General features: G+C 35.7%; 1 protein-coding gene across 1 annotated transcript; it reads right to left on the bottom strand.

Moving 5' to 3' along the window:
* Positions 1-1,472: 1,472 nt before the first annotated feature.
* LOC148844899 (protein RETICULATA-RELATED 4, chloroplastic-like) lies at positions 1,473-11,455 on the bottom strand. The gene is made up of 8 exons (XM_088954919.1): positions 10,608-11,455; positions 8,122-8,190; positions 6,356-6,487; positions 6,149-6,202; positions 5,978-6,022; positions 2,653-2,792; positions 1,903-2,028; positions 1,473-1,814 (listed from the first exon to the last, which is right to left on the bottom strand). The coding sequence occupies exons 1-8, from the start codon at positions 11,142-11,144 to the stop codon at positions 1,766-1,768; spliced, it is 1,152 nt and encodes a 383-aa protein (XP_088811045.1). The 5' UTR covers positions 11,145-11,455; the 3' UTR covers positions 1,473-1,765.
* Between the last annotated feature and the right edge of the window lie 643 nt (positions 11,456-12,098).

Raw genomic sequence — 12,098 nt, 5'->3', positions numbered from 1 at the left:
TGGTCAAGTTGGGGAGTTGGTTAGATGAAACCGACTAACCCTTTTGTGAAAATCGATCCACTCAAGTTGTATCGGTTTGGGTTGGCTTTCACAAAAAGTCAGTCGATTCAAAAGATTTAAACTTAAAAATTAAATTTAATTTTAAAAATTCCAGTGCAATTATTAAAAATTAAATTTAAAAATTAGATTTATGAAATAAAACATTTTAAACTAAGAAATATGGAAAATTTCTCACTTTTTCATATTAGAAATTATATTTAAAATCTAAAATATTAATACAAAATTAATAATGAAATTATGTAATAATAGTATAAATAATGATTTTATGGATAACTAAATTCTATAAATAATTAATATTTTAAATTTTAAATATTTTACAAATTTTTTTATTTAATAACTAAATATTTTAAATAACAAAATATTTAGCATAACTAGATTTTAAATTGTTAAAATAAAGAAATTATGTAATAAATTTAAAAAAAGTTCTAAAAAGTAGAAAAATAATTATAACATAATATTGTAATTAATAATAATTTAATATTTTTACACAATATTCTAAATAACTAAGTTCTATTGTATCAAATAATAATTCGAGAAAATAGCTTTCAAAAAAATAAAATTTACTAATAATAGTTTTAAACTCTTAATCTGTATTTATTATATAATTATATATATTAAAATTAATATTCATTGTAATTTAGTAATTATTTATTGTTTTTTTGTGATAGATGTATTTTCAATGATTATGTATAAATGTTTTGTTTTCTTATTTAACAAAAAAATTTCAATAGTTATTGGAGATTAAACTACTATTATTGAATTTTTTAATTTAATTTATTGTACTTATTGTATTTTTGTTATAACTCATTGATTAATTAATATTTATTAGAGATTAAACTATTTATTGACTAAGTTAATATATTTTTAGTACTTATTGTATTTTTGTAATTATTATAAATTTTCATTACCAATATATTTTCAATAATTGTGCCAATGCCCATTAGCCCATTACCATCAACGGAAATAAGAAACCCTCATTGGAAAAGTGAGAAGTGAGTTGTGCGATTGTCCAATTCGTCTTCAAGAAGTTGAGAAGAGAGAGTGGATGTGGATCAGTAGAAGCAAGAAGGAAAAGTCTAATATGGATACCCAAAAGATTGTCCTATCAAACTCCTTGGCTGGTTTTAGTTTTTGCTAATTCTTACTCTTCTTAAAAGAAATGAATGATATATGGATTGAAAGTGTGGTTCTGTACCCACATTGACTTTCCATCTCTTTTCTTATGTCTGATACTTGGCAGTGCAGATAATTCTTCAGCTGTCTAGTTTCATTCACGACCAAAAAATGTCAGCATAATTGCATTTGCACGCCAGGTAGATGCTAGCGTATCTTTGGAGGTAACGGGAAACAACTGAAATATATATATATACCTTTTTTTTTTTTTTGGGGGGGGGGTGGGTCAATAGAAATAATTAGAACCAACTATCAAAATGAAAAATATTTGTTTTTCGGTAGTCAAAATGTGAAGGCCGTAACACAAGCTCCCCCCACTTTCACAACACAGGCATGACCTTTTATGGATGCTAATACTACAAGAAACAGCTAATTTATGCAACAAAAAATATGCTCAAAGCCAGACACACGAAAGATCAACCATTCCCTTGATCTCATGAAATTTCAGCAAAAATTGGTGTCCACTTGAAAAGGAAAAAGAGAGAAAATCTAAGAGAAATAACGCAAACAATGCAATCCTCTGGTCTGTGTTTTACTCGCGGACTTTTTGAATTCCTACCCAACGGGCATAGTCCACCCACCTGTTCAAACAAAGCATCTCTGTTAGTGATAAACTGCAAAAAGAGAGTCTCAAATCGGTTGTGATGAAATTTCAGAAGATTTTCTTACATCAAAGACCCCAAGTATGTGTTGCCTGTCCGGACCGCAAAGCAGATTGCACTCAGTAAAAGCTTGTGGTGGTGTAACAAGGGTTCCAAAATCCGTTGTTCAATAACACCAGCCAGTACTTGGTACCTGTTGAACAAAAAATGATAATCAGCTCTATAAACTACAACTACAAAGGAATCAACCACAAATCCATTATAACCGAGTATTTCCTGGAACCCAGACCATTCTTATGTCACGTGATGAATATGTACCCATACATATAGTGCCTGCTTCTGGCAGGCTTTAAACCAGCCACCTTCAGCTAGGAGTCTGTCATAGCTATGTCCTAGGACCATTAGCTTTGGAATCAAGTCCAATTGTGTTAGATCATAATCTGTACCCGATGCATATCCACATCCAGGTGCAGCTAAATTATATATTTGCCTATGCCTCTCTGGGTGTACATGGACAGTCTTCAAGGCAGGAAATATATCCCCTTACAAGTTTACAATCATTTCTAATAATACACTGAAAAAATCCACCAATTAATGTTCCTTTTTACCCAATCTTATATGTGAATCATATCACATTGTGATCCTGGATGAAATTGCTACCCTTACAGCAAGAATACGAGGTTTCTAGAACAAGGCCACATAGAATGATAAATGATTGGCAAAAGCTCTAACTACAGATGAAGGGAAACTGAAAATAAGGATTGCAAGATGACATAGCATAGATAAAACAAAGCAAACACAATGGCATTCTTCATACCTAAGGTTGCTAGAAACGGCCATATAAACACCATAGGCAACACTGGTTGATAATAAAGGGACATCCTCAGCTTCACCAGCAAAAGACTTGTCAACAGTCTTTCTTGCATTTATCAAGGCATTGGTTACACCTGTACCAACCTGGAAGAAAAATATTCAACTTTCATCATGTACTTGCATTTACACAATTCGAGCCTTAAATACCTTTTTATGATGTCAAAATGATCTAAGATTGGGAAAGATAAATAAAAAGGGTTGAACTTTGTAAGTCTAAGTGCTTTAAAGAACAAAATAATTATAGATAAGATTAAGGGAATTGTATCAATCTCAAATATCAGAAATGCACAGAAAGTTACAGCCATGTGTAATAGAGAAGCATTAATCACTCACTTTAGAAACAATATACTTTCCCAATGAATAAAATCCTGATCATGTCCAAAGAAGTTAACTTGAGAATCTAATGTAGGTAGAATAGTAATTGGATGAAGCCTCAACAACACAAACACACACATCAAAAATACCTTAGAATATATTAAAAGCAACAGACCCCCCCCCCTTTTTTTTCTTCAGTAACAGTGAATTTTATTAATAAGAAAAAGCTAAATTACAAGGTAAGGAGCTAAAAAATCTTAACCTCCAGATACCCTATAAACCCGAATTCATGAAACAATTACAAAACAGCCCAAAAAATTGAGTTTCTGTTCACCCCTTGCCTAGCTAGACCATCTGCCAGTTCATTAGCACTTCTCACTATCCATGTACAATGGATTTCAATATCCTTGGTGAGCCATTTGAATTTCCTCTTTTCGTTGCTGTATTTCCAGAGTGTAGAACTGTCCTCTTTTAGCCAATTTACTACATTTCAGAATCACCTTCTATAATCAGTTTTTTACAGTTCATTTCCTTGGCCTTTTGAATCCCTTCAAGAGCTCCTAGGATCTCAGCCCTCAGAGAATCACCCACCCTAATTGGACCAGAATACATAGCTAGCAGGTTCCCATTTTCATCCCTTATTACTCCCCCAACTCCGGAGGGCCCTGGATTACCCATGCTGCTGCCATCAAAATTCAGTTTGGTAAATCCCTGAGGTGGAGGTGTCCAACAGGAATTTGAGGTCTTCCTGATTGAGCCTAACTTCACAATCTCCTTCCACTTTCTGGCCATCTCATCAACTGAGAACACTGCAAACAGCTCCAAAGTTTTTAACCAGTGAATCACCCTAATGTGGATAGTTTCCAGAATTACTTCCAGGCTTCTCTCCTCAGCAGAAAATACCCTTAAATTTCTCTCCTCCCAAACAGTCCAACACACTGCAGCCCTACCACATCTCCACATGATTTTGGCCCTTTCGGTTAACCCATTAGGCATGGAAGTAAATAAGCTTTGCACATCCAAAGGGGGAGTCCACCTGCAACCAAACTAGCAAGAAATTAATAAGTGATATCCAGACTCACCATCAAATTTACAAAGAACACACCAGTGAGGAAACAAGCAACTATTGGGTCTTTTCTTTGAAGTAGATCCCCTGTATTAACTCTTTCCAGAAAGGCTTCCCAACAGAAGCACCCAACCTTTGGAGGAATAGGTTGACACCATACTTCTTTAACAGGAAACGACATTCCAACAGGAGAAGGGGATAGAAGGGCCTTGAAGAAAGAGGCACAGGAATGGGAGCCTGGGGAGTGAGTGTCCATATTCTACTATCTGACTTCGATGGCTCAATGAAGATCCCTTCCAGAATGGATAATAAGGTTGAAATGCAGGTTAACTCTGTGTCCCTGGCATCTCTTCTCAAGTTCAAATTCCAACCGAACCCAGAAGGAAAATTAGAAGGAACGAGAAAGGAGGAAATCGGTTCATTTTTAAGGGTAAAGATAGCAAAGAGGCTTGGAAATTGATCTTTCAAAGAGGAGTTCCCAACCCATACATATTCCCAGAATTTAATGAGGTTACTTGAGTGTAATTAGAAGGAACGAGAAAGGAGGAAATCGGTTCATTTTTAAGGGTAAAGATAGCAAAGAGGCTTGGAAATTGATCTTTCAAAGAGGAGTTCCCAACCCATACATATTCCCAGAATTTAATGAGGTTACTTGAGTGTAATTCATACCTGACCCAAGGATAGGACAAGGGCAAGATGGCTTGAATAGCTTTCCAAGGAGAAGCTCTTGTAGTCCTTGCTAAGATCCCGGAGTCCCATCCATTGCCTGCCAGCCCATGTATACTTTCCACTATCTTAACCAACAGTCTTTCTTTCTCCAATGAGAATCTCCACAGCCATTTCCCCAACAGTGTTAAGTTCCTAACCCTTATATTCCCAATTCCCAAACCCCCATCCTTCTTGCATCTACATACCACATCCCATCTGACCCTATGGTCCTTCTTCTCCGCTCCCGGCTCCAAAAGAAAGTATCTCATTAGTTTTTCCAGCCTACTAGCCACCTTAGCCGGAATCTTAAAAACTGAAAGGAAATAGACAGGAAGGTTGGCAAGAGTAGACCTTATCAAAGTGATCCTCCCACTGAGAGATAAATAATTCTTCTTCCAGTTGGCAAGTCTTTTTTCGAACCTCTCCACAATAGGGGCCCAAAATTCACCTTTCTGAGGATTATCTCCCAATGGTAAACCAAGGTAGTTTAAGGGCCAATTGGAAACTACACACCCCAGAATGTTTCTACATTCACAAACCTTCCCCTCGCCCATATTGACTCCAATTATAAAACTCTTCTCAAAATTTACTCTAGGGTTTTGACATTTGCTCGAAGAGTTGTATGGTGAGCTTTAGGTTTCTAATCCTATTGATGTCCCCTCCTTCACAAAATAGAATTGTGTCATCTGCAAATTGAATTCAAGAAGGTCTGATATGCCCTCATCCTTTCTTTTTGTTTCATACTTCACTTTTCTTCTCTAATACAATTTCCCGATCAATGCTGATAAAAAAAAAATCCTGATCAAATACCAGTAAAAAATACAAAAGCTAAAACAAAATTTATATTCCTAGCCTATTTTCCTTCTCCGCATTCTTTAGTCTCAATTCGGAAACAATATAAATATAAATATGTACAGTGTAAATAACTAAATAAATACAAAATACTAAGTTTTGTATCCTACATATTTGTATTTGTACTCATTCCAAACTGATCCTTATGTTTCCGTTTTTACAAGCTAATATGCTTCAAATCTTAAAAACATTATGAAAAGTCAACAATGAAAAAAATTAATAGGACAAAGGATAAAAGCCTCACAGAAGAATATATAAGTTTCCAGAGGTTAAAACCACATAAAAGGTTTAATCTAAATCAAAGGGTCTCCTAAGAAAACTGATATACCAGAGATGCGCCGGTTCCAACTGCAAAAAGCTTGGCTCCATTACGCTGCACAAAAGATCCAATACCACAAGTTAAGACGATGCATTTGGAAATGATATTTTAAATATCTGTGATTTAATTCAATAAATACATTTTTCAAAAATAAATCAATAAAGCATATATCAACAATACCACTATGGCTCCTATTCTCTGTAAAAATGAATAGGATGTTCCAGCCAATGCAACCTGCAGACATGATTCCAATATCAAGTAACTGTATAAGAAACAGCTACTAATTCAATGACTTACTCCCCCCCTCCCCCAAAAAAAATAAAAATAAAAATAAAAAAAAATAAAAAAAAAACTAATTCAATGATATCTGCATAAATAAACAGTAACCTGAAAGGCATTATCAGGACAGCTGTGGAAGAACTTAGCAATAGATCCAGCACTGACTGCAAGAGGTGGCCGAAGAGAAACTGTGGGAGCAGGAAGCCAGACAAGCATAAAATCTGCAATTATGGCCATAAACTAAGAAAAAAATTGCATTAGCTAGATAAATAAACCAGTTTTTTATCAATAATATTAACAAATAAATCAGTTCAAAAAATATCATTTCAACTAATGAACAAAACCAGAACAATTATCAAGATAAGGGCTTTTTGTATGCATAGAAATCGGTATGTTTTGGACTATTTGTATTTATTCCCCATTATTTTTTCAGATTCTGTATTTATACCTCCGAGTCATTAGGTTAATCATGCCAGCAAGGTTGCACCATGTACACTCTGTTTGTCAACTCCTTTTCCCAATTACAGTTCCAATGTTCCATAATTTTTTGTTTCTGCAGTTAGGGGGTCAAATTTTGTCTCATCATTGTGATGTTTGGTATCATTAAAATTGTTATTCCATAACCAATTAACAAAACTAAGATCTCGCATATTCCATGTGATTTGCAATTTTCAGAAGCTATAGCCACTTTACTAGAGACAGGATTGGGGTTTTCACAAAATTTATTTTAATTAAACCTTCTTTATGTACTTTCTTGGTTCTTCAGAGTTAAATTGATGAATAAAGTCATGTTCTAATCAATATATTGAGATTTCCAATTAATGGTAAGGCGATGTATACATCTTCCTCTTCTTTGCCAATTTTTTCTTTTTTTCCTTCATCCCCAATTTCCCACCCCAAGGTTCCATATAATCCACCCCTACACTTCAGTCACCAAATTTCAATTCCTTAAAACCAAATCAGCCCTTTATAGAATCCCAAATACATACCCAAAAATCTACCTACATATTCTTATATTCCCAAATTCCATTACACATAGATAACCATATCATAAGTAAGCTATGGTCACTTTACAGTGTTTATTACTCATTAGCTTGAAAAAAAAAAGAAAAGAAAGTCAGGCATCAAAAATATTTTGAATCTTTTCTATCTTCACTCAAATGAATGAGAAACATGGTAGGACCCCCATGGCTTACTCAATGAGAGCACACTTGTCTGATTGACACTCTTACATACAAGTGATCCACATTTTTTTATATAAACAAAAAGACAATCATATTTTGACGTTTTAAACTGCAAATGACCAAAATAACCAGAATCTGAAACATTGGTAATATTTAATGAGGTAATAACTATAGAAGTAGATTTTTGTATTAAGGGTACAAATGTGAAAGACCTATTGATGTAAGGGAATAAATAGAGAACTGAAAAAACAGGCTTCCCCCCTTGTAATTTTTCTTTTCTGCTGTTTGAGTTCTCTTTCCTCTGTGTAGTACATCTGCTCATGTACTTCCGGTTTTTTCTAATGAAATCTGGTTAACTTTTTCTCAAAAAAAAAAAAAAGAAGAAAACACAGGCATATAATACAATCAATTATCTATTCTACCAATGAAAGCAGACAAGTAAATTGTCATCCAAGAAAACTAACCTATTTCACACACTTCCTTGTGGAAGTCGGGTTATTGTAATAGACATTCTTCTAATACAGGACCTACCCCTCTAAATTAATTTAATAAACTTATATATGTCCTCTGCTATACAAGCATAATAATATTCCTGTAAGAACTTTTCAAGTGTCCAACAAAGTCCAGCATAAACATAACCAAACAAATTTTAAATTAAGAATTCATTTTACTGTTAAGAAAAGGGCATACCACATCAGCTAAGACAAAATCCAACTCCTTCTTAAAATTCTCTCTACGTCGGTCATACTCTGCAGCAGTCTGGAGTCATAACTCAAACAGATTATGATTTTATAATTGGAGGAACTTTAAGAATAAAATACCAGTAAAAAAAGAAGTCAAACAAAGAACACAAAACGATAACAGAAAACTAATTAATAAAATGCATTAATAGGCTTACATTTTAGAGAAAAATAACTATGGCACAGTCAACCTCATAAAAGGTACATAAAGCTAAGCTTAACAAGTGATAAAGGCCATATCCAATGTTGGTCCCAGCACCCAGCTATCAGGGGTCTTGGGAGGGGTAGACTGGATATGGTCCTAACCTACACCAGTAATGGCCCATAAGACTATAAATATACTAATCCTTATGAAATTCATCATCATCATCTAAAACTTCTCCCAACTATATGGAATTGGATAGCTATCTATGTGAAGGTTAGGGAGAACTCTCTTGCAGTTAGAAGATTTAGAAAGAAGAGTAAGCACCAAGACGTTTTGCTAGATTGAAAAGGAGTCTTTGTGGGATTGGACCACACAAGAGGCTATTGAAACCTTGGAGGATTCTACGGAAGAAGAGAGTTCTTGGTCTGGTTTTTTAGGTTTTGATGGCTTCTTTGACTCATTGGCTCTTTTTAAGGACTAGGGTTATAGGTGCATTTTCAAATTCTGGTTTGGAGGTATCTCTCTTGCTTTGAGCCAGTCTTGGGTGGTGAGTTGTTTTTTTTTTTCCTTTTCTCAGTTTGTTTGTGATGAGTTGGTGGATTTGGACTTTTGTTTTGTTTTGTTTTTTTTTTCTTTTTCACCTTCCAGGCTTCCTTGTATCCTTTCTTTTTTGTCTATTAATAATTTTTATTTTATTACCAAAACACTGGAGCATATCAGTCAGCGAGCAAAAGTCCATGCTTGAAAACCAATAAACATAAAATCTAAGTTGAAAAGAAAATGATTAGGTGTCTTCAAGACATAATTTAGTCCAAAATAACTTCACAATTAAGCAACGAAGCATCCAAAAGAAATGACAGTCAAGCAACAACACAAGGCTAAGCTCATTCACCGGAAATTTTCATTCTCATCAGTTAAAATTACATATTTTAAACTTAATTTTAGACCAATAAACAAATAGTGACAAGGAAAAAAAAATAAGTTGTTCAATAAACACTATTGAGAATACTTATGAATAGGAGGCATCAGTTTCACAGGTCAACTTTGGAAGAAGTTAAGACTGATGAAACATTATAACAACAAAGCATGTTCAACACTATACTCAAAATTCTACCTAGCAAGTGGACCTTTTTTTCAGAAGCCTGTTGACCAAATTAAATTATAAAACATTCTTTCCATTGCCTATTTCAGCAATGAAGATTTATCAATACATAAGAACTTTTTTTGAAACCTACATAAGAACATATATACAGGATAGCAAAATCATCAATAATATGGCAATAGTTGCTTCAATTCCCACTTACTGAAAACCTAAACCTATTATAAGTGAGAAAATGGATATACAAGCATCATATATTTGCCACTTTATTAAAAAAAGGCTATTTTTCTGGTATCAGCTTAAGATGGTTGCAAGTTTCATTCTCCTCCTGTAATAGTATCCAAGTTGCAGTCAGGACAAGAACATCTTCATGGTATAAATAGAAATCCTTCATTGGGATTCCACAAACAACAGTCGATAATCTTGACCACAGAAAATAATAGAAAACCAAATGCAACCAAGTACATAAGCCTGACATATTTCACGCATTGCAATTATATTTCCTAAAACAAAGAACCTACTCTTATTGGTACCCGGGTGCAATTGAAGTTAAAGAACTGTCCATAAATGAAAAATATTTCAGAAAATTCAAGGATACCCCACATACATTCTTGGTAATCAAATACTAGTACCCCAAAGCATAGAACATTTGACCCCACCACCAGTTTCATTACATTATTCCATTTATTATCAGATTCAACAAGCAACTCAATTTTCCAGTTCCTTAAGGCTCCATTTGTTAATTTAAAATAGGCTGAAAAGTTCTCAATTTGTAAAAATTGCAATTACTTCTATGCCTCTTCTAAAGCCGAAACCTTAGTTTAATCCATTTTTGCATGAAAACAAGCTCAGCCTAATCTGATTTTCCCCTTTACAATTTGATTCCAAGACTTCTGTCAGCACAAGCATCCCCCTTATAAGAATGAACCAGTTAGAAGCTCAAAATAGTACTTTCATTGAAAAGCTAAACTTTCAAAACCAAGAAGAAGAAAGAAGCTTCAGAAATCCACTTCCAAATTAAGAAATTACCATTCATACAGGACGACCCATAAAACAGCCACTACATTAGACGCATTACTGGTTCACAAGATTATTTGAAGGAACCCATATGGTAAGCATTTATTATCAGCCAACCAGTTTATTAAAAAAAAAAACATAGAAATAAGGAATCTAGCAGAAGAAGAACACCAACCTTAGTGAAAATGCCAACGCCGCACTCCATGGTGACCTTAGCCAAGAAAAGATCATCAGCCAACAACCGTTCCTTAAACCCCCCAAAATGAAGCAACCACCGAAATACCGGTGACTTCTCCAGATCAAAGTAGCGAAAAACGATCTCTCCAGGAATCCTTCCAGCCTCAATCGCCGAAGCCAGATCCGACGGAATACTATCCAAAGACCTCCCAATCTCTGCTAGCGCCAAAATCGCCTCCGTCTTGTTCTTGTCGCCGGAATCTCCTCCTTCACCATGACCACCACCTCCTCCGCCACCACCACTGTAGTTCCCGCCATTTCCACCATTGCCACCGTTACCGCCCGAGAAAACTAAAACCATAGGCTTCCGACTCTGCTTCACCTGCCACGTCAAAGGGAAGCCGGAGACGGCTGCGTTGGTGGCAGTGGCAGCGATGCGGGGGGTAGTGAAAGGAGAACCATAGGATGAACGGTGGTGATTGAGCTTGGGGAAACCAACAGAGCGTGCCGGATTGAGCGTGGCGGAGATCGCCATGGCCGTCACGTTCGATTGGTGGTATCGCTGTTATTCTCACTCGCCCAAACAGAGTTTGAGAGAGAGAGAAAGAGAGAGAGAGACTGCGTTTGGAGGTGTTGTTACTTCGGTGGTTGGAGGGCGAAGAAAACAGTGAGAGAAGAAATTGCGAACTACAAAGAGCACGCGCGCAGTTGCCAGTTGGGTTTCTTTGGGTTCCTGTTAGTTTTTCAGGTTAGGTCTTCTTCTTGGAGTCAACGGGCTAACACAGTGCCGTCGGATTGGAATCTTTTTGTCTAAAGATTTGATAAACAATATTCTATAGCCACGTTGAGAGTAACCCATTGAACTAGAATCTTTTATATTCCCATTCTTGGGTTCTCGGTCAATTCCACCAAATCACAAAATGAAAGATTCTAATCTAACGTCTCATATCTAGGAAAGACAGCTGTGACTGTCCCCTACGAGGAGGGTAGGTTCAGGGAGGGTTAGGTTGGATTCTGGTTTTCCGACAATCAAGGAAGGTTGCCTGAAGAATGATAGTGGGGTCCATATGACACGTGGGAAGACAGCAGAGCTTTCCTTTTGGGTCTCTATCTATGAAAAACAAGGCAAAGATTCTGATCCTACTGATAAAAGTGTAGCAGCGATATTTGAAGAGGAAAAAGTCAAAAGGAGACGGTAGGGAGAAATGATGTTGTACACAAACATACATTCATTCTGTTTTCTCATAACACGTGAACCGTTGGATTCAGATACATGAGTTCGTGATATACCGAGTTAGCGGCAAGGATTCTGAGTCAGACTGTCGATTCATTGAATTGACAGCTTCGACGTTCGGATCCACTGTCCCTTACCTATAAAACGCAATTTAAATTGGGAAGTGGGATATCAGATATGTATGACATCGGAGATACATGGAAATTTAATAACGGCCGGGTCAGACCCGTCTCGTAAGGACTAAGGAGATCCACA

The sequence above is a fragment of the Nelumbo lutea genome, chromosome 7 (genome assembly GCF_056320005.1).
Source record: "Nelumbo lutea isolate HS-2025 chromosome 7, American lotus-T2T, whole genome shotgun sequence".
NCBI lineage: Eukaryota > Viridiplantae > Streptophyta > Magnoliopsida > Proteales > Nelumbonaceae > Nelumbo > Nelumbo lutea.
This window is presented reverse-complemented; position numbering and strand designations above follow the sequence as displayed.

Excerpts from the sequence above, each read along its gene's own strand:
- LOC148844899 (XM_088954919.1), bottom strand. The coding sequence starts at position 11,144 with ATGGCGATCTCCGCCACGCTCAATCCGGCACGCTCTGTTGGTTTCCCC. Across the intron at positions 2,793-5,977 it reads TTGGAACCGGCGCATCTCTG|GTTGGTACAGGTGTAACCAA; the intron begins GTATATCAGTTT and ends TTTTTCTTCCAG. Across the intron at positions 1,815-1,902 it reads ACATACTTGGGGTCTTTGAT|GTGGGTGGACTATGCCCGTT; the intron begins GTAAGAAAATCT and ends TTGTTTGAACAG.